At 38.8% G+C, this 20,221-nt stretch overlaps 2 protein-coding genes across 3 annotated transcripts in view; one reads left to right on the top strand and one right to left on the bottom strand.

Annotated features, from left to right (window-relative positions):
• The window catches only part of cyb5r2 (cytochrome b5 reductase 2), a 117,058-nt gene that overhangs the window by 78,172 nt on the left and 18,665 nt on the right, over nt 1-20,221 (top strand). The gene's annotated exons all lie outside the window — the stretch shown is intronic.
• far1 (fatty acyl CoA reductase 1) lies at nt 163-19,488 on the bottom strand. 2 transcript variants are annotated; one of them, XM_073868622.1, is made up of 12 exons: nt 19,329-19,488; nt 14,150-14,370; nt 11,639-11,806; nt 11,319-11,506; nt 8,969-9,146; nt 8,827-8,871; nt 8,595-8,722; nt 8,418-8,485; nt 7,774-7,945; nt 5,190-5,319; nt 4,866-4,993; nt 163-2,244 (listed from the first exon to the last, which is right to left on the bottom strand). In XM_073868622.1, the coding sequence occupies exons 2-12, from the start codon at nt 14,336-14,338 to the stop codon at nt 2,082-2,084; spliced, it is 1,557 nt and encodes a 518-aa protein (XP_073724723.1). In that variant the 5' UTR covers nt 14,339-14,370; nt 19,329-19,488; the 3' UTR covers nt 163-2,081. The 2 variants fall into 2 exon arrangements, with proteins under 2 accessions (XP_073724723.1, XP_073724724.1); XM_073868623.1 differs by lacking the exon at nt 7,774-7,945 and adding an exon at nt 7,368-7,539.

Below are 20,221 nucleotides of genomic sequence, written 5' to 3'. Positions count from 1 at the left end.
CCGCTAAGAACCTTCTGGGGGTCCCCGGATCCCAATGTGAAAACCCCTTACAAACATTTTCAAAAGTAGACAGTTGAGTTTAGTAGTTGTATTTTACCTATTAGTCAATACGGAAATCAAATGAAAATAAAACGGTCACAATGATGACTCACTGAACTGAGAGAAGTTCACATAGGTTTTTCTTTATTTCTTTTGGTTTACAAATGAAAGGCACCCATTGATTATTGTTACCCCGTGACACTGAAAAGTGGCGAATTACAATTCTCTTTAAAAAAAAAGACATGACAATGTAGAGGGGTTTCTTGAATAGTACACTATATTGACCCAACAAAAACAATGTATAAGGCAGACAAAACGGGTAAATGGAAACAAACTGCACTTGTTTCGTCAAATACTGTTGTAATGTTCTCAGACTTTTATCTGATCAAACGATCAAAAAGTAAAATTTGAGACGTTATGAAGAGAATAATGGTTGTTTTACCTATACAGTAATATTACCCATCATAAAGAAACACAGAAAAAGATTTGACCATGGTGTATATTTTACCCCACTTTTTCATATTCCAGTCAAATTCCCACATAAATAAAAATATGGATCCTGATAGAAGTGCTAAAATGAAGGCAGGGATCTCTTAATAAAAAAGACAATAGTTAATGTATTATCCACACAGTTAGTAATAATATTCGGCAACTAGCATTTCCCAATTTGATTGTTAAGCAGTGCAAAAAATGACCTCAAAGTAAATGAACTGTAAAATAGCATTTATTGTGATTAGAAGCACGCCTCTTAATTTCACCAACCGTTCTCTGCTTAATAAATCGCTTTCCTATTTATTATTTCAAACATGGAAAATACTTTGTAACGTACGATATTAAATCAGTGCTCTAAATATCTAAATAGATCTACAGTTTTAGAAAACACGCATCCATCAGCTCTGTCAACATTCAGGCACGGTTCACAAAATAGATGAGAATAAACTATTTGAACACTGAATCCTGGTAAAATGAATTTGAACCCTCCACAGTCATAGACTCTATTGAATGTTAATATTCAATAAATAAACAAAGAAATAAAGCCTATACACAGCTGCAAATTTCGAAAGCTGGCTTATTTGCAGTAATTACATCGAGTAAAAATCATTTATGTACATTAACTATTACCTGCACATTAATATGTGGAAACAAACAAACATTGGGCCTTATTCATGCAACAATTGTTTTTAAAAAAAATATCAATTTATGAACCAGTTTATGATTTTTAGAAGAGTTTCATAAATTTGTTCTGCTCATGAATAATGCCCAATATTTGAAAAGGCAACAGGTTAAGAGGAGGATAAACTGAGGTGTCAAACGCTGTAGTTTTTATAAAACATAATTGATAAAGTAATTTGATTCACTATTCAAAGAAACTGATTGTTTTTATAAATGAATTCAAATAATACAAATAAATGCATTAGGAAAGAACAACTTAACGTAGATGACATTACATTGTTAACTAAATAAGCCAATGTGTAGACAAACTAGCGGCTCAAGATGCTTAAATGTTTAAACATCCATCATTGCTTTAATCTCAAAGAGAGTGAGAGATATCAGCGCAACCAGACATTAATATAAAACAGAACTGACCTAATATAGACACTGGGCACATGATAAACAAGATCTGATTTGTAGGCACAGAGCTGAGATCAAACCGTCATTCGATTTTTTCCTCCTTGTGCTTCATTGATTACAGTTGGAAAGGGGTCACTGCCATCAGCAAGCAATGCACAGGACGAGTATGAGTATGTAAACCACAATAAAAAAAAGAGACGCCCACGACCTGCTTGTGTTTAGGAGGCGGAACAGGTAGGGTAAGTGCTCAAACACGCTCGGCAAGAATGCGCTCATTTTGCAGACCTCGAGCCTTCAAAATTCATGCAGTCGAGCGCACGCGCGCTCTTTTATGCAAAGGGCGCACTTGCGCAAGAGGGGAAGATAGCAGATACTACGCTCGTATGCTGGACCCTGCAGGCACCACGGAGTGTATCGAAGCAGAAGTGTGTGCATAGCCGTCGGGAGAGAGGGAAAGAGCAGGGGGGGGATCAGTATCTCATGGTGCTGGAGGCTCTGAAATAGGAGAGGAACTTGAAGCACAAGCTGACGACAAAGTACCAGATGTTTCTGGCCATCTGCGAACGGGCGATGAAGACACGCCAGATCAAAACGACCAAGACTGTGTTGAACGTGTAGCGAATGTTTCTCAGCCTAGAAGAAAAAAAAACAAATTTTTTTATCAAATGTAAAGTGATGTATAGTTAAAAATCTCCCAAAAAAAATTACAATGCTGCTTTTATAATCAATCTAAATCAGGGAACATTTACACAACACCGATTTCAACCATAAACAGGAAAAATTTTATGCCGTTTGGCTACTCGTTTACATGGCAACGAAAACGCAAACTTTGGAAGAAGTGCAAGTTTTTGATTACACAGCTGCACTGTTATGTGAAAATTAAACCTACTTAAAAAATTACTTTAATTGGTAACACTTTAAATATTAAACTTTTTAATACTTAAGTAATAACATTTTAATAAGTTAATCCAACTTTCACTTTTTACAGTGTACGTAAACGCGAATCTGTAATTACAGTGACGTTATGCGGACGTGTTAATTTAGTCTATAGACAATTTCATCAGACACAGGTGCATTGTCGCTGTTACGTGTGTGTAGTGTTGCCTTACAAGTAGGGATGCACCGAATGTTTGGCTACCAAAATTATTCGTCCGAAAGTAGCAAAAATCCTATTTTTCGCAGTTCGTCCGAACAAGTGAAAATGCAGAATACATTTTAACGAACAATGAGGTATTTGATGATAACTAGTGCAAAGTGAGAGACGCGCAAAAGCAGCAACCATGTTGGTAAAAGCATCTTAAAGTGTCCGAGAAACATACAGAACGATACGTTTCATTTATCATTGAAAATCAAGATATCCTGAACACCATGCAGCATATGAGAAAGACACGTCAACGACGGTCCAGAGTAAACGTGAATCTGTAATCACGGTGGCGTTATGTGAATGTGTTAATTTAGTCTATAGATGATTTTATCGGACACAAATGTTGTTGCTGCTACGCGCGTGTAGTGTTTCCTTACAGGTAGGGATGCACCGAATGTTCAGCAAACGCAATTATTCAGCCGAATATAGCAAAAAAATTTTTTGCTGTTTGACTAAACAAGTGAAAAGGCCGAATACATTTTACCGAACAATGAGGTCTTTGATGATAACCAGCACAAAGTGTGCAACTTTGCGCAAAATGCAGCAAACATGTTGGTAAAAGCATTTAAAAGTGTCCGAGAAAGATGCAAAAACATACAGAACTAGAAGTTTCATTTATCATTGAAAATCAAGATATCCTGAACACCATGCAGCATATGTGAAAGACACGGTGACGACGATCCTGAGTAAACGTGAATCTGTAATTTTACAGAACAATGAGGTCTTTGAGGAAAACTAGTTCAAAGTGAGAGACGCGCAAAAGCAGCAAACATGTTGGTAAAAGCATTTTAAAGTGTCAGAGAAAGTCATGAAAACATACAGCATTACAAGTTTCATTTATAATTTAAAATCAAGACATCCTAAACACCATGCAGCGTATGAGAAAGACACAGCGGCAATGATCCTGGGTAAACGCAAATCTGTAATCACGGTGACGTTATGCGAACGTGTTAATTTAGTCTATAAACGATTTCAACAGACACACGCGCATTGTCGCTGTTACGCATGTGAGGTACAAGTAGGGACGCACCAAATGTTCGGCAACCAAAATTATTCGTCCGAAAGTAGCAAAAAAAAACCTGTTCGGTCAAACAAGTGAAAAGACTGAATACATTTTACCAAACAATGAGGTCTTTGATGATAACCAGCGCAAATTGAGAGATGCACACATGCAGCAAACATGTTGGTAAAAGCATCTTAAAGTGTCTGAGCAAGACGCGAGAACATACAGAACTACAAGTTTCATTTATCATTTAAAATCAAGACATCCTGAACAACATGCAGCGTATGAGAAAGACACGCTGGCGGCGATCCTGGGTAAACGCGAATCTGTAATCACGGTGACATTATGCGGACGTTTTAATGTAGTCTATAGACGATTTCATCAGACATACGCTCGTTGTCGCTGTTATGCGTGTGAAGTCAGGTAGGGATGATGTTCGGCAACTGAAATTATTCAGCCGAATATAGCAAAAAAATATATATTTTCGCTGTTCTGCCAAACAAGTGAAAAGGCTGAATACGTTTTACGGAACAATGAGGTCTTTGATGATAACCAGTGCAAAGTGAGAGATGCGCAAAAGCAGCAAACATGTTGGTAAAAGCATTTAAAAGTGTCAGAGAAAGACGCGAACATACAAAACTATAAGGTACTTTCGGCACATCCCTACATACAGGGTTACATCGCCATCAACTGGCCTGGCATACGTAATACATTGGATTTAGTGGTCTTCGCAGAACCATGTGAATGCGCATCTTTTTGACAGAGTTGAAAATTTTAATAAACGAAAAGAACTACATCGTTGTCGTGTAAATGTAGCCTTAATTCGACACATCTCAGTCCCTGCAAGTCACTTTTCACGTTAATATAATTTAGCCACAAACCATGTTTGCATCAAACAAGATTACACATTATATGCAAATCAACAGCAGTTTATTCACATTGGATTCACACCAAACTGTCGCCTAGAGCTGTTTTTTTACAAGAAAACTTTGGAGGACTTCTATGCAGGAACTCTTGCCAATTAAGTGCCATCAATTTGAATGCCCGTTTATACTAACAGGGGTGTCTTTAGCCTTTTGTATCCTCAAGGTGACTTCAATACTCAGCTTGTTCAAGTGTTTGCGTGCCGCCGGAAGTCCAGAGAGCTCTTCGTTGAGTACGTACTTCTTAGTGCCCATGCAATAATTCTCCATGTATTCAGCCCAGTGCAGCTGTCTGACGTCTATGTTGAATACCTGAGCAAAAATAAATTATCAAGCCATGTAAAGCCAAGTTCAACATTAAAGCTTCATTCAAAAAATACAATCCTCATATCTTCTGGGACTATAGTTTATCACACAAGTAGTGTATTCGCTCTGATTAATGGCTTCTTTAAATCGCACATGGAAAGACAATGGCAGACGTTGGTTGCATTTATACATATACACACACCTTCTTGTCCTCGACGCCCATCTGGTTCATAAGCATGGTGACGTTGTCAGTGCACCACACCCACGAGTGGCTGGTGAAGTACTCCAGTACCATCATGGCCTTGTGCAAACGTGTGATGGTCTTCATCATCCTGCGTCGCCACGGAAACAAAGAGCGGGAGAAAGCAGAGACATATGCGAGCGTTAGATTCAGACGAGCGTCGACGGGGGATGGATGTGCAGCTTGTGCTGTTGATTTTTTTTTTTTTAATCCCTGAAAGGGCATTTGGCTTAATAGCAGATGGTCACTGAAACTACCGCTGTGACATCGATGACCATAAAGCATTTTTGAAGAAAAGCGTAGATTATGAAGTACTGAAATGTTTAGCTGATGTTACTAAATGTTTTTATAATGTACACTATGGGGTCCAAAGATCTGAAAACCAGCGTAAAGCTTCGATTTCAAATAATATTGAATTTAATATAGTTTTAAATAAAAAACCACAACATGATCAGCTAAGCAATTTAAAGGGGACATTTCGCAAGACTTTTTAAAATGTGAATTAAATCTTTGGTGTCCCCAGAGTAGGTATGTGAAGTTCTAGATAAAAAAAATATAATATAGATAATTTATTATAACATGTTAAAATTGCCACTTTGTAGGTGTGAGCAAAAAATGGGCCATTTTTGGGTGTGTCTTTAAATGCAAATGAGCTAATCTCTGCACTAAATGACAGTGCATGGTTGAATAGTGCAGATTAAGGGGCGGAATTATCCCCTTCTGACATCACAAGGGAGCCAATTCTCAATGACCTATTTTTTTACATGCTTGCAGAAAATGGTTTACCAAAACTAAGTTACTGGGTTGATTTTTATCACATTTTCTAAGGTGATCAAAGCACTTGGGACACAATTATAGCACTTAAACATGGAAAAAGTCATTTTCATGGCATGTCTCCTTTAAGTCAAAATTTAAAAATTTACTTCGGACCCCAGTGTACATTAAATGAATGAACATCTAACATAACAGTGTAATGTGTTAGATGTTCATTGCTAAAGAAAAATATAAAACAAAATCATTTGGCCCCTTATTAGTAAACCACAACAAAAATTACCCTGCTTTTTAATTCTAGGTTAGTTTATCCGATTCAGGTTTTTTTTCACTGACCTCACCCAACCACTTATCGTTGACCAATCTGGTTCACCAATGATCACACAGAACAGATGAATATCTTGGAGGGCACCTGGGTACAAGTGACTGTATGAAATATACCAATTGCCTGCATCTATTAATTGTAATTCACATGCCAAATTTCAGGCTTTGCTTGAAAACTAAAACTCACTGTTGCCATATAATTAAATTGTCTAGAAATACCCAGTTTCCCACCAAGACTTTTTGAATGATTGGATAAAAGACGACAAATACATGCATGGCATTGCACATTAAAACATTCTCATGGTGTTAAAAAGCCCATGACAGCACCTTCTGTAAATACACTTGCACCCTAAACCAGATACATGTCAGCAATATGTCAGCAAATGGATCTAATTTAAGGTGCACTGCATACCATTTAATACTCTTATTTCAAGATACCAAACACATCCACATTTTGTGCACTAATGTATATTTGTGAATAATAATTTTTAAGTAAAATTAGAATGCAGAAACCTTGTAAATATATTTAGTCGTAATATATATTTACAAGGCAGACGGTTTGGTAGCTTAGCTTATAAGAGCATGAGTGCTTTTCTCTGATCAGCCTGCCGTTTTCTGGTACTTAAGCAGAAAAGTTTAGTGTAAACAATCTGATCTGAGCTTAGCACTCTTGTGATAACAGCTCGTCGTGGTGATCATTCCCATTATGTTGTCACGTGCTGCAAGAGCAGACCGAGAGACCTTTCTGACTTAATGGCACGGCTTGAAAAAGTTCAAATTCATCACAGAGGCCGGATTGAGCACCTATGCAAGTATTAACCAAAACGGGAAAGAAAAAGCATGCTTGCGCAAAACTCCATGCCCCTCCTGACATGGTAGCCTGCCAGCAGAGTTTGTCCGATGCCATAAAGTCGAGCAGACAGCCACGCTGGGTGTTTCTTTACCAGCTGGCCATTCGAGACACAACACGCACCCGACACCCAGAGGTGGAGGTGAGGGATGAGGAATGGGGAGGGGGGGTGTTTGGGGTACTAAAGGCCTTACCGGGGCTTATGACCCGCCAACATGAGAAACCCGTCATACAGCAGGGCAGGTATGGTATGACTCACTGTTGTCCAATACTGATTGGTAAAATGGTTGGATCGCAGGTTAACATTAGGGCGTCTGAAAGCTTGTTCTAAGGGGTTGGTCTTGAAGATGGTGTTTATGTGGTACCCTGCGGAGAGGAATACAGGTATACAACATACGAGAGCATTTTAACACACAGCAACAAAACACACACAGGGCTAAGCAGACACACGGACAGGAAGCGTGCAGAACCCAGTCGCTGAGTGGGTTGTGCATCCTTACCCGAGACACTGTGCGACACGTAACGGCGTGAGGGGCTGGACTTAGCGTGGTGTAAGAAGGGGGGAAGGAGCAAGGGGCGGGGCAAAGCGCTAAGATTTACCTGGGTTCCCTTCCTGATATCCTGAGGAAGAGATCGTATAGGAAAGCTGGTGCCTTGTGGCTTACAGCAATCCAGTATTGATTGATAAGGTGATTGGTTGTGAGATTTACATTGGGTCGCCTGAAAGCCTGTTCAAGGGGGTTCCTCTTGAAAGTAGATATAACATGGTACTCTATGAGACAAAAAGGGTTCAACAGAGTAAACCGCAGAGCTGTACACGACTTAGTTATTGTTTAAAAAGGAACATCCTACATGGGACGCGGTTCAATTAAATACTCGGTCAGTAAACATATCTTAGCTGATTATAACCATAAATCAATTCTTCATTTTAGCTGAATGTGAAGCCTCACACTTCTACAGACACCCCTCTTTGACAAGCCTGTCTAACAGCCTTAATACTCAAATCCAAACAGCAATTTCCACATCACAAGTCGGAGAACAATGAGCCAGTTAACGCCCATACTGTGCATTCCAGGTAAGGTGGGGATGTGGTATTGTGAGCCTGTTCAAACACGCCACACAAATAAGTGTGGGAATCTTTCCGCTCCAGCATTTTACATTTTACATTTTCAGTCAAGGGAAAATGAAGCATTGAAGGCCACTCTGGAAATCTAAATCATTATGATTGCAAAGGTGACTCATACCGACTTCACCCCAGTGGAATGGGTTGATCCCGCCTGTTGTGCAGTTGTACACCAACATGCTTCTCGGCCTGCAAACAGAAAGTGGACACTAATGGAAAAGCAGCGTGATTTATTTTCCAGTCATCCGTGTGTGTGAGGGATTTATTGTGCCCGCCTGCGTTTGTGCAGTTGCCTGACCTGGAATGCCTCTGGGATCCGGAATACCATGCGGCAGCCAAAGTGGTGTTGATGACTACATCCACTGGCACGAGGTCAGCAACGGCGTTATTCGAAGCCCTCATTGTCCGTAGAATTCCTTTACCCGCCTGCACAAAAAAAAACACTGCACATTATTCTCAGTCAAGTACTTACAAGCAATCGTGCAAATCGAAACAAGTTTAAGTATTAAAATCAGAGAGCGTGTACTCACAGCTATGAATATACCACTGGGCCCGTTGAAATTATCAATCCAACCCTTTTAGAGAATGAATAAAGGATAAAATGAACAGGTGGTGAAAACCCAGGCAGTATCTTTTAATTAGGTGGGAAAAGAGAAATGGGAAAATGCTTACAGGGAATGGTTCTTTCCAGCTGGCTCCTACTATTGAAGGCCTGATGATGACAACGTTGAGGTTTCCACACTCCTGCTGGACAAGGTATTCAGCCAAGGCTTTCGTGTACGTGTACGTGTTGGGCCGCTCACCCAACAGTTTCGGTGTCATTAAAGAGACAAGTTTGTCATCCATCCACCTGCCAGTGTCACACAATTTTGGGAAGTTGAGGAAGAGCAACACCATTTACTTTAGACTCAAACTTTTTGACTTGCTTTATAGCGGCTCTGTTTACAGACAAAACTAAAAAGAGACAGTTCACCGAAAAATAAAAATTTAAGTTGTTCCAAACCTGTATGAATTTTCTACACAAATGAAGATATTTTAAAAATTGTTAATAACCAAACAGATCTGCGACATCATTGACTCCCATAGTATTATTTATTTCTACTATGAGTCAACGGTGCCCCAGATAGTTACAAAGAATTTTCAAAATATCTTCATTTGTAGTCAGCAGAACCAAGTTACAGGTTTGGAACAACTTGAGGAAATGACAGAATCTTCATTTTCCGATTAACTATTCCTTTAAAAGGGACACTCTCCACTTTTTTTGAAAATATGCTAATTTTCTAGCTCCCATAAAGTTAAACATTTGATTTGTAGCATTTTGGAATCCATTCAGTTGATCTCAGTGTCTGGCGATGTATAGCTTAGCATAATATTGAATCTGATTAGACCATTAGCATCGCGCTCAAAAGCAACCAAAAAGTGTTGCCTAGGCCGACATGGCTAGGAACTACAGTCTTATAGTACCATGGCTGCAGGAGGCGCAATGATATTACGCAGTGCCAGAAAAAAAGTTCCCTGCTATTGAAAGTTACCAAGGGGACTACTTTCAGGTGCTGCGTAATTTCATTGAGCCTGCTGCAGCCATGTTACGGCAGCAAAGTCCTTGATTATTACACCAGAATGAGAGTATAGTTCCAAGTCATATCGGGCTCGAAAAGCGCAACTTTTAATTTTCTGAGAGTCTAACCGTGGGTTCACACCAGCCGTGTTTGAGGCGTCAAATTCGTGCCAACCGCGTCTAGTTTGCCGCTTGAACATTTTGAGTTTACTCGTTTCATTCGCGCGTGAAAGCCGCGCAGGAAATTCTAGTCATCGAGACATTCACGTGGAAATTTGCCTCATGGGAGAGGCTTCTGCGACTCCGCTCGCTTCCTGTAATCACGTCACTACTACAGCAAGCTGAATGAGATCAGCTGAATGGATTCCAAAATGGTAAAAATCTAATGTTGAACTCTAGGGGAGCTGAAAATGAGCATATTTTCAAAAAAAGTGGAGTGTCCCTTTAATATATAAAAGCTTTCAGGCAAAGTCTTCAAAGAGGTCAAATGATGATAAATAAAAAAATTCCTGAATTGTTAAAATACGAGTTTGGTGTGCCATTTACACATACATATAAAAACAAATGTATAGAAAACACCATCTACTTTACTTAAGCTGAAAAACCGGTTCATGTGACCACCGTTAGTTACACATCAACAAATCTGTTTGTTGTTCAGAAAGCAGTCAAGTCGCATCCACAGCAATGAAGTCAAAAGTGCTGTTACTTATTTCACATCTAAAGAGGCTTTCAACAAAACGGCGACGGTTTTGCTGAAGAAGACCCCCTAATTCTAAGGTGGAAAAACTGACTTGGCACAAAAAAAACCCATTACATGTGGACTTAAGGGAAAACATTCAGTATGAATGCCAAGACTGATTTTCCAACTCTTCAACAATGGGTCCTATTTAGACATGAACGCTAAATGGAAAAACACTGTTAAATTTATGGCGAAGGCTTTATGTGCTTAAGCACCTTTTGTTCCAATGAGACCAATGTGGCTGCAATATACAGTACTGGTCAAAAGTCTTAGGCCACCATGCCACCATTAGATTTGCTGTTTTTGCAATCATATAGTAATCTCTTTATTAGAATACAACCAGAAAATTTGTGTCAAGTATTTAGGGTAAACTCCACTTTAGCAATAACTGCAGGAGCTCTTAAACCTAAATTAAATTAAATCCTAATTTCCAATTCTAATCAAATGACTTCATGACTTCAGTCTTCTCCAAAACACTCAAGATGTGTTTCGTGCCAAGAGAGGTCACACTAAATACTGACTGATGGCTAAAGAAAACATTTAGTTCTGAAAATTGTTTTGTTTTAATTTTGTGTACATATTTCATGTATTTTCTCTTTGTACATAAAATAAATATGAATGGACATTAAAACTTTGCTAAAACAATAAAGCTGCTGGTAGTGACCCTTTGCACAGTACTGAAACAATGAAAACAATGAAATGTAAGCTTTAAGTTGTAGACTTACTCAAGTGTGTCTATGAGCTTTCTGTAGTCGACAGGTGGTGGATATACCACCTCTTCGATGAGCTCTCTGTCACAGTTGGCGTAGGCTGTGGACACGTGAATAAATACCTCCAAATGCTTCATTTTATGGGCCAGGTTCACCATCTTCTGTGTGGCCAACACGTTTAACTGCATGGCATCTTTCAAAGGAAATACTGAATGGCTGAGACTTTGGAAAAGCATATGTGGATCTATCCATCTGTCGGATTCTATAAATGAAAGACATTAGATGCACATTAGCTTTACATTATTGTGTGAACTAATCATGGCTTACTTCAAAGGCTCATTGAAGCGGATGGTAGCAGCACAGTGAAAGACAATGTTAATGCAGCCTTTGAGGGTCTCTTCGTCTTCTGCACTCAAATCCAGATCCGGCAGGGTCAGGTCGCTGTTTATCGCCACAATCTTCTCCGCAAAGTCAGGCTGCTCCTCTCGCAGCTTGTCGAAAAGCTGAGACAGACATCAACAACGACATCATCACTGATCTGCTTTCACTATAATCAAATATCACAGTCTGGCACAGCATTACAGCTGAGGCTGCATTTCAGTTCCGTGACACAGATATGAATTACCGCCATGCATAGTTTGCGAAAACAATGCTATCAGTATTACCTAGAGCCGGATGTTTAATTGTACACTGTGTAAAGTGTAAATAGAGAAATAAATCTAGTGCTATCTAGAGATCCCAAAAGTATCAAGATAATCATCACTTTAAATCTGGTTTCATGTGATCTGTTATTACATACAGTAGATGTGATTAGTGTAGAATCTGTCATCGGCCAATCATCTAGTGGGAGCTTCGTTTAAACTAACATTAAGAAGCAAAGGGATAGACTCCCTTAAAAAAAGTACAGAAAACTAAAACACATGCTTTAGCACACTCATTGTAGTTTCACTGAGTGAAGCTAAAATTATTTTAATCAACTCTTCAGGGACTTAATGTTGCTGAAGTAGGTCCTAATCAGACCGCTGAGGGAGAACATTGCTCTGCACAGTGCCAGACACCCTAAACTTTTTCCATAACAGAGTAAAATAGTTTAATTTCCCAAAAGAAGCCATTTAGAGCATCCAACTTTAAAATAACTTTCAAGTCTAAAAAGTATTTGCAATGGCGCTCTAGGTTTACAAAACCTCTTGAAACATTGGCCAGCTCTACGCTGCTTCTGCATTTCTGATGTTAATCTGGAGAACATATAGAGTAGTATTACATCCTTTATATCTCCAAAGAGTCTTTAGTTTAATCAGATTTACAAAAGAAAGATTAGCTTTAACGATTCTTTCTGATAACGTACGAAAAATGAAGAAGGAGGAGTTACTACCGCGGGAGGAGCGAGTATGAGTCATGCAACACTATACAACACTGTTTAACTTATGTTGGAATAAGGTGCGTGCATGTTATATAAATGACACAAACATGTAGTGAATCATAAGACAGAAGTCTTACTTACCGCATGCAACTCATTACTCAGTTGGGACTTTTCAATGAAATCCAGCGTTAAACAAACACACACGCAAAACTCCGCTGCATCCCCGGATAATAAACTATATCCATTGTTTTCATAAGGCTGGCTTTATTCTCCTTACATCCAAAAACACACTTCTTCTTTCATGCCATTGTTGAGTTTTGAAATTAAACAAAGCTGTCGCGTGATATGATGTTTGGAAGTTCTAGCGTCTCCCGCTGATTGACGCGTGGGCATGGTTTTCCGGGGGAAGTGCCCATAAAAATAATTAATATGTATAGCTTACCCCTGAAACGTCAGCTGGACCCATAATCGAAAAACTTTAGAAACTTGTACATACCCTGGCGAAGTGCATTCGGCACAGAAATACTCTGTAACATGCCCAACTGCTACTTTGCCTACGTTTAGCACGAGGAACAACTCGATAACTATGTTAATAAGTCAGAATACATGAAATACCATTGAACCACCCCTTTAAGGATATGTCTACGCGACAGTGATTTAAAAAAAGATTTTACTTTTTGTTTTAAAAAGTTTGTGTACAGATGGATGGCAACATTATCAAAACAATCCCTGTGCACACAGATCCGCAAATACAACTAAAAAAATGTTTATTTACATACACATAAAACGTCACAGCATGACCCTTTCAGATGGAAATCAGTATCAGTATCTTATTTTTTAGGGCTGTAACAAATAATCGTGCAAATGCACGTTTTCTCAATGAATGAATTTTAATGAATTATGGTGAAATCCTGGCACATCCTAAAGCCAGGGGGCGCTCTCGTGCAGAAACTCCCTTTGTGCCACAGAAGAAGTGGCATTACAAACGCTATTCCAGGAAATGTCTACAGGAATATTTATATCACTGTTCTTCAAATTTTTTCAGGTATTTTCATGATAATAAAGAATATTTTGAATGATTTTGTTTTACGAGTGTTGCTTTTTTAAATGCACGTTATAAACGACTCAGACTTGTAATGATTTTAGATTGCTAAGGACTTCCTACTGACCAAATGCTGTAGTACACGCACAAGCTGTGCATGAAACCTTGCGATTCAGAATAAATTTCAGACAGGCATTTTTAATGGGACACACGATTAATCGTTACAGCCCTATTATTTTGACAATAATAATAACAAATGCAACAATAATGGCACTTCAGAATCCATGGTGTGTGAACAAAAAAAACTTGAGCAACACTTTTTTTTTATCATATCCTGTTGCTTCCAACACACACAGGGGTCTGCACAAAAATAACTCAAGTGACTGTGTCATTGAGTCGAAATTGACAAAATCTAAAACAACCTTCTGGTCTGCACCTACTCACCTTGCAGTTTATCATTTCGGTGATACGGACGTCTGGAGCCTGTCCTGCTTTGGGTCGGACAAGCACATAGGCAGCTTTGACACCGGGACAAGAGCGTAGCAGCTTCTCCAGAAGAACCTTTCCCATAAATCCCGTGGCCCCTGTGATAAGAACATTTTTTCCTTCGTAGTACTCCGGAATGGTGACCATCCTGAGTGCGTCTTCCCTCCTCGGTCAGACCCCTGAAACACCAACACAAATCACACCTTCAACGACATTTCACACAAGTAATCTTAGCAAAACCGAGAGCTGTTGCTTCAGAAACCGTTCCTCTAATGTCATTTATCATTCTGTGGTAAATATTTCATAATTTCATCACTTCCTCCCAGCCAAGATCTTCTAAGGCGCATTACTCTGTGCCACTCAAATCTTAGCAGCTTGTAAGTTAAAAAAATGTAATGCATCTTTAAGTGGTAGTGTTGTATTACAATTCTGGACCGCAACAAGATTTCGTTTTGCAGCGCCGGTTAATAAAAGTGCCTCTAATGCCAACAGCCTTCAGGTATATCGATTGCAATAAACTTTTACATTTCACTAATTGATTGGACAAATAATAGCATACTAAAAATCATAGCGCACTTCACTAGCTTATTGCTCTTATCTCATGTCTGCTGACAGTAAACTGATAAAGCTCATACAGAAAGTACTTTAGTTAGTCATTGGGTTAATATAAGATACTGTAATCTTAGTGTTAGATAAGAAAAGTCTATAATGTGGTGCAGACAGCTCCGTTATTCCAGATGTTTCAATCACAGTGAGTACGTTTTTTGCTAATGTTTCCAATGAATTTGAATCTCACAAAACTTGTTTTAATGCATTTAACACATTGCCTGAAAACCATCTTTCTGTTTAGTGCAGCCATTTTAAATGTATGCATCTGACAGATGCTATCAAAAGTGCATTTAAGCTATACATTATTTTATCAGTATGTGTGTTCCCTGGGGTATAAACCCACAACCTTTGCATTGCTAACAGAATGGTCTACGAATTGAGCTTTGCATTGTTTACTGCATAACACCTGTGCAAAGTACTACAGCTGCACACAGTCCAAACCTCAGCAAAGAATACAGGTGCACAATGACAAATGATGGTTTGTTTTAGGACTTGCACCTTTAATGGCAAAATAGGTGTCACCTGTATCATAAATCAAGTTTTTTAAAAGGCACATATTATGCAAAATTTATGTTTGGACATATTGTGTGTTGGCAGTGTGTGAATACAACCACCCTACAAAAGAATCCATGTGAGGTCACATTAATAAAGCCACGCCCACTTACTTGCATTACCATCGTTTTCACCCTCAGCGAGTTGTACTCTGTCCACTAGATACTATTGTCTCAAACTGTATATTAATCAGATCTATTTTACCATAAAAATGCCATAACAGGTGCCCTTTAAAAGCATTTTTAAATAAATTGTTGCATGAAGTACAAATAGGCAATCTTGGTCCACAGGGGCTAATGAATGCCATTTCAGTTGTGGGGGTCAGACAAATTATTTTTAAAGGCAAGACAAGACGTTGTGCAGCATGATATCTTTCCAAGTGCCACTCAGCACTTTTGAGACAGAAAACTGCAGTTACATCAGCATTAATCAGATCACAAGTTCGTGGAGAAGAGCTAGGAATTCTGGGACTCTGGAAATGTATAAATAAACCCTCTGCAGTCCCTGCAGAGAAGCTGGCATTTTCTAACCCTGAAAGCCAACTGCTCTCGGAGGAAAGGCACCAAAAGAATGGACATCTATAGTATTTTATACGGGGCCATCTGACATGATTAAGTCCCTTTCATGTACACCAAATGCAAATTGATCCCACAACCCACATCCTCACTTTGAATAATTAATGTATCACATGGATATCTGCCATGCACACCGGCACCTGAGGAACTGTACTGCTGTAACAAGTAAGGTGAATGTAAACAAATACAAAAGCCTAAACAATAAGAGGGTTTTGGGTAATGCCATCAGAAGTCATGCATTTACATTTAAAGCAAAAAAGCTACTGTGTTTAATGCTGTGGGACATATACACATACATATAGTAAAACGTAAAATAATAAAGTTTTTTAATGTACTATACTTATGTGTCCCTTTCACACATACAATCTTTCCTGGTAATTTACTGGTAAATTGCAGTTAACAGGTCATGTGTGAACAGAACCTTTCTGGTAAATCAGTGCTGCCAATTTCCCAGTAAGAGAAATTGTAAGATTACCAGTAATTTACCGGTAAGCACCATGTGTAAACAAAAAATATAGATTACCGGCATTTAGAACGGTCGCCGTCAGGCCGCGCTGACAGCTTCAGGCCAATCATAACGTTTTGATACAGATGACACGTTACCCCCCCCCCCCCCCACTGTTTCTTGATGTTTCCACACACACGGTGCTTAAAAGTCAAGCACAACTGAAGTTAACATTTCTTCACCAAAGTTGTTTAAAACAGCTTACCATCTATTTGACGAATTGCCGACATCCTATTAGCACACCCCCTGTGAAGCCTAATGTGCAAACAGTACTGTTGTTTAAGGGGCTGTTTACACTTGATATTAAGATGTGTTTTCGTCGATCAGATCACAAGTGGACGAGAGAGACACATCACGTTTACACCTGGTATTTAAATCCGTCTCCTTTTCCTGAATACTGTGAGGGGGTGGTCTGTGAAAATGTGGGTGAGTCCCTCTCCTGTCATTTAAACGCGAACGGGAGTAATGATGAGTTTATATGGACGCGAACTAATATTATGTCAGAATCCACTGGTTTTGTTGTAAGTAAACATGCTGCACAGTGTTTTGTACATGTATATGTTAAAGCTTTCTCTGATATTATTGCACAATTGATGAAATAAGATTGCGCAACTTTCACACGCTTGCAAAATGAAACTACGCAGAGATCAGCCGCTTTAGTTTTATCAATGAAAGGCCAAAAATAGCACTGTTCACTGTGTGTTCGTACAGGAAGTCAGAAAAGACGTAAAACACTGTGTTCAATACCTCAGATTAGATAAATGGGCAGAGAAGACGGTCGCGTGTGGCTTTTTGAACACATTCAACCACATGTGCGTTTACAGTACAAAAGCAATCCGATCGAAAGGGTTGTCGACCACCTCTGAATGTGGTTGAAAGTGGTCGAAAATGGACGAGCTCAAAAGTTTTGAACACCGTTTACACCTGGTATTAACATTGTCCACTTGTGATCCGATCGACGAAAACGCATGTTAATGCCAAGTGTAAACAGCCTCTAAGACGCAGGTTCCGTTTGACGTTACCTAACACAATGTTGTTTGGTCACGAGCAACTTCGCGACCGTCAGCGTTTGCACAGATGTGAAAACAACAAAATACCGACAGGGCGGGCAAGCGTGAGAGACGTTCAGGCAAGTAAAAAGTATTGTCACTTGCCCGATCAGGCCGGTGCTTCACCCTCAGTCACTAAAATATATTTTCATCAATGTATATTATTTAACATCTTGGAAGCAGACATTTACTTGTGTAAAACACGACAAAAGAAACACTGCAATATTTTGCACAGTTTGCTGATAGTTTAGAGGTAAAGCAAAAAAGTTGGGAGCCTTTTTACGTTGGAACATGTCTGTTGTATATGTATACAATTATATTTGATTTTTGAAATATTATTTTTAAATATGTGACACTGACATTTTTAATTGGGGCTAGTGAAAATTTTGGCAGGGCAAGTGAAAACCTGAATGATTTTTTATACTGGCCGGAAATTATTTGCGTAGAGCCCTGACTGACCTGGCTAATATGAAGTCATAACCCGCTACTGTTTACAAATACAACACTGAGCTCGCCACGCGCCACAGGTACTTCCACTTCCTCTGCGAGTTCACCGGTATTTTGATACTGATGTGTGAATGATGTCTTACTGGTAAAAATACGGAACATCTGTGTGTGTGAACAGCTAATTTTGTATTTACTGGTAAATTCATTCTGGTAAATTCATGGTAATTTACCGAAATTACTGTGTGAAAGAGGCTATTAAGCTTGGCATAATTAGAAAGCTATAGGCCCTATCTGTGATAATCATAACCAAATACAAAAAAGTATTGAATCTAGTATTCATGTTGGTGTTGTTCCATTTAAAAATGTTGGTTGACAAAAACTTTTCTAGTTAATTTACATAAAATGAGAGTGATCCGAGTTTGAGAAACCCCCCATGAGAGTAACTAACTAGTCTTGTCAGAAGTCCACAGTCTTGTAAGCCTCAAAGACAGCATAAATAATTTTTACCAAAACAAACTCGAGGACATGCACAATTTCCAAAGCATACAGTATAAAGGGATACACATGAAATGTATCCCATTTAAGCCCTGCAAACAACTTGACATTTGAACGTTTCTTGACATTTTCGACAGTTATTTAACAATATTAAAAAATCTTCAAATCCTTATAGAATAAATAGTTAAAAACTAACCTAAAATAATACACAATAAAATTGAAAATAGTTATCATACGTTCATTATGAAAGAGGAAAGCAGGAAAACAGAGAATTCCAGTCAGCTTGAATGAATCGCGTTGAGGATGAATGACCGTTGAGCGCGAGCCAAACTGACACATGCCTCACATTTTATAAATGTCACGCGCTTTGCTTTATTACCAAAAAATGTAACTTGACATTTTACAGTTAACCTTACACAATTTTTGACGTAAAGTGCGTGCTATTTCCGTATGTCTAAACGCATATGGACAAAAATATGAGCAAACATTTGCCCAATTATGAACAATATAGCACTTGCACAGAATTATTAACATGCAATAAAAGGCCGCCATATGATTATTTCATAATTACCGTTAGAGACAAAAAACAATTCAAGTCTGATAAGTTTACAGTGAACGTGACCATTTTTTTCACCATACATGAGCTGTTTGTAAGCAACCGAAATGAAGTCTACATAATCAGCAATATAAACAAAACGTAATTTGAGTGAAACAGTACAATTTGACTAAAAGGCTGATAAGCGTCACTTTCCCTGTTGTGCGCACACACCGGCGGCGCTGAAAAAAAACCCACACGCGAGAGTGTGCTAACAGCTAGCATTCACAATTAAAAACCCGTATAAAATTAAATTTCGCGCGACAGAAAAACGACGAGGCAACAAAACTCTTAAACCGCCAGAGCTCACCTAAGATGTTTTATAAAACCCTTTCGCTCGGTTATTTGCGTGGCGATCAGATGGATCAGGTGATCTTTCCAGCAGTGATGGGTAGCTTTAGCTTCAATAAGGAGGAAATGTGACGGGTTGCCAGATCATGATGAGTTTCGTGAGATGATTTGAGTCACAACCCACCGGCTATGAGGCGTGACGTCACCGATCGTCCTACTGTAGAAGAAAAATTATGAGAAACCTACTAATAAGGTAGTATTTTTCATATACTGTTTGCTTATGAAAGGTAGTTGCTTGCTTGCAAGAGATCACACAGTGAATCTGCAGTATTTTAATAAGATGTATAAGATCTGCAAAGGAATATCCATAAAACTGAACGAAATCATTGAATATATATAACAAATAGTTGCACACAGTGTAACACTATTACTGTGTTATTTACCAAAGTGGGTACTCACATGCATTTTATGGTAGTAGATGCTTTTAACCAAACTAATGCAGTTATAATATAATATATCGGAGAATAATATGACAATGCTTCATGACTTCTTGGCACTTTTATTCAGTATGTAGAGAATCTGCACAAGACTGAGAATTTCAGGTTTTTCTGGTTTTTCCTAACTGGTGTGCTGTGGTTTATTGCCGTTGCCAGGCAACATGATTCCAGTGATTTCTCTTGGATATTTTTGCCTGAAAGAGAATGTGATTTCACTCACACACCTATAATGCCATAAATTAGCACAGAGCAATTGAGCAGTGGTCTAATGGGAATAATAACCAGCATCGGAATTTCTTTTTGTATTTCCTTTGCGGCCATGTTCAAATAGACTTAGCAGAGCTTGACATGTCTTATTTGTAATAGGATTTACTTCTGATTTTTGTAATCGGTAGAAAGGCACAAACACTGGGTA

The sequence above is a fragment of the Misgurnus anguillicaudatus genome, chromosome 6 (genome assembly GCF_027580225.2).
Source record: "Misgurnus anguillicaudatus chromosome 6, ASM2758022v2, whole genome shotgun sequence".
Classification (NCBI taxonomy): domain Eukaryota; kingdom Metazoa; phylum Chordata; class Actinopteri; order Cypriniformes; family Cobitidae; genus Misgurnus; species Misgurnus anguillicaudatus.
This window is presented reverse-complemented; position numbering and strand designations above follow the sequence as displayed.

Coding starts and splice junctions, on each gene's coding strand:
- far1 (XM_073868622.1), bottom strand. CDS start 14,338: ATGGTCACCATTCCGGAGTACTACGAAGGAAAAAATGTTCTTATCACA. Junction 11,507..11,638: donor CTACCATCCGCTTCAATGAG/CCTTTGAAGTAA, acceptor CATTCAGTATTT/CCTTTGAAAGATGCCATGCA. Junction 9,147..11,318: donor AAGCTCATAGACACACTTGA/GTAAGTCTACAA, acceptor TGACACTGGCAG/GTGGATGGATGACAAACTTG.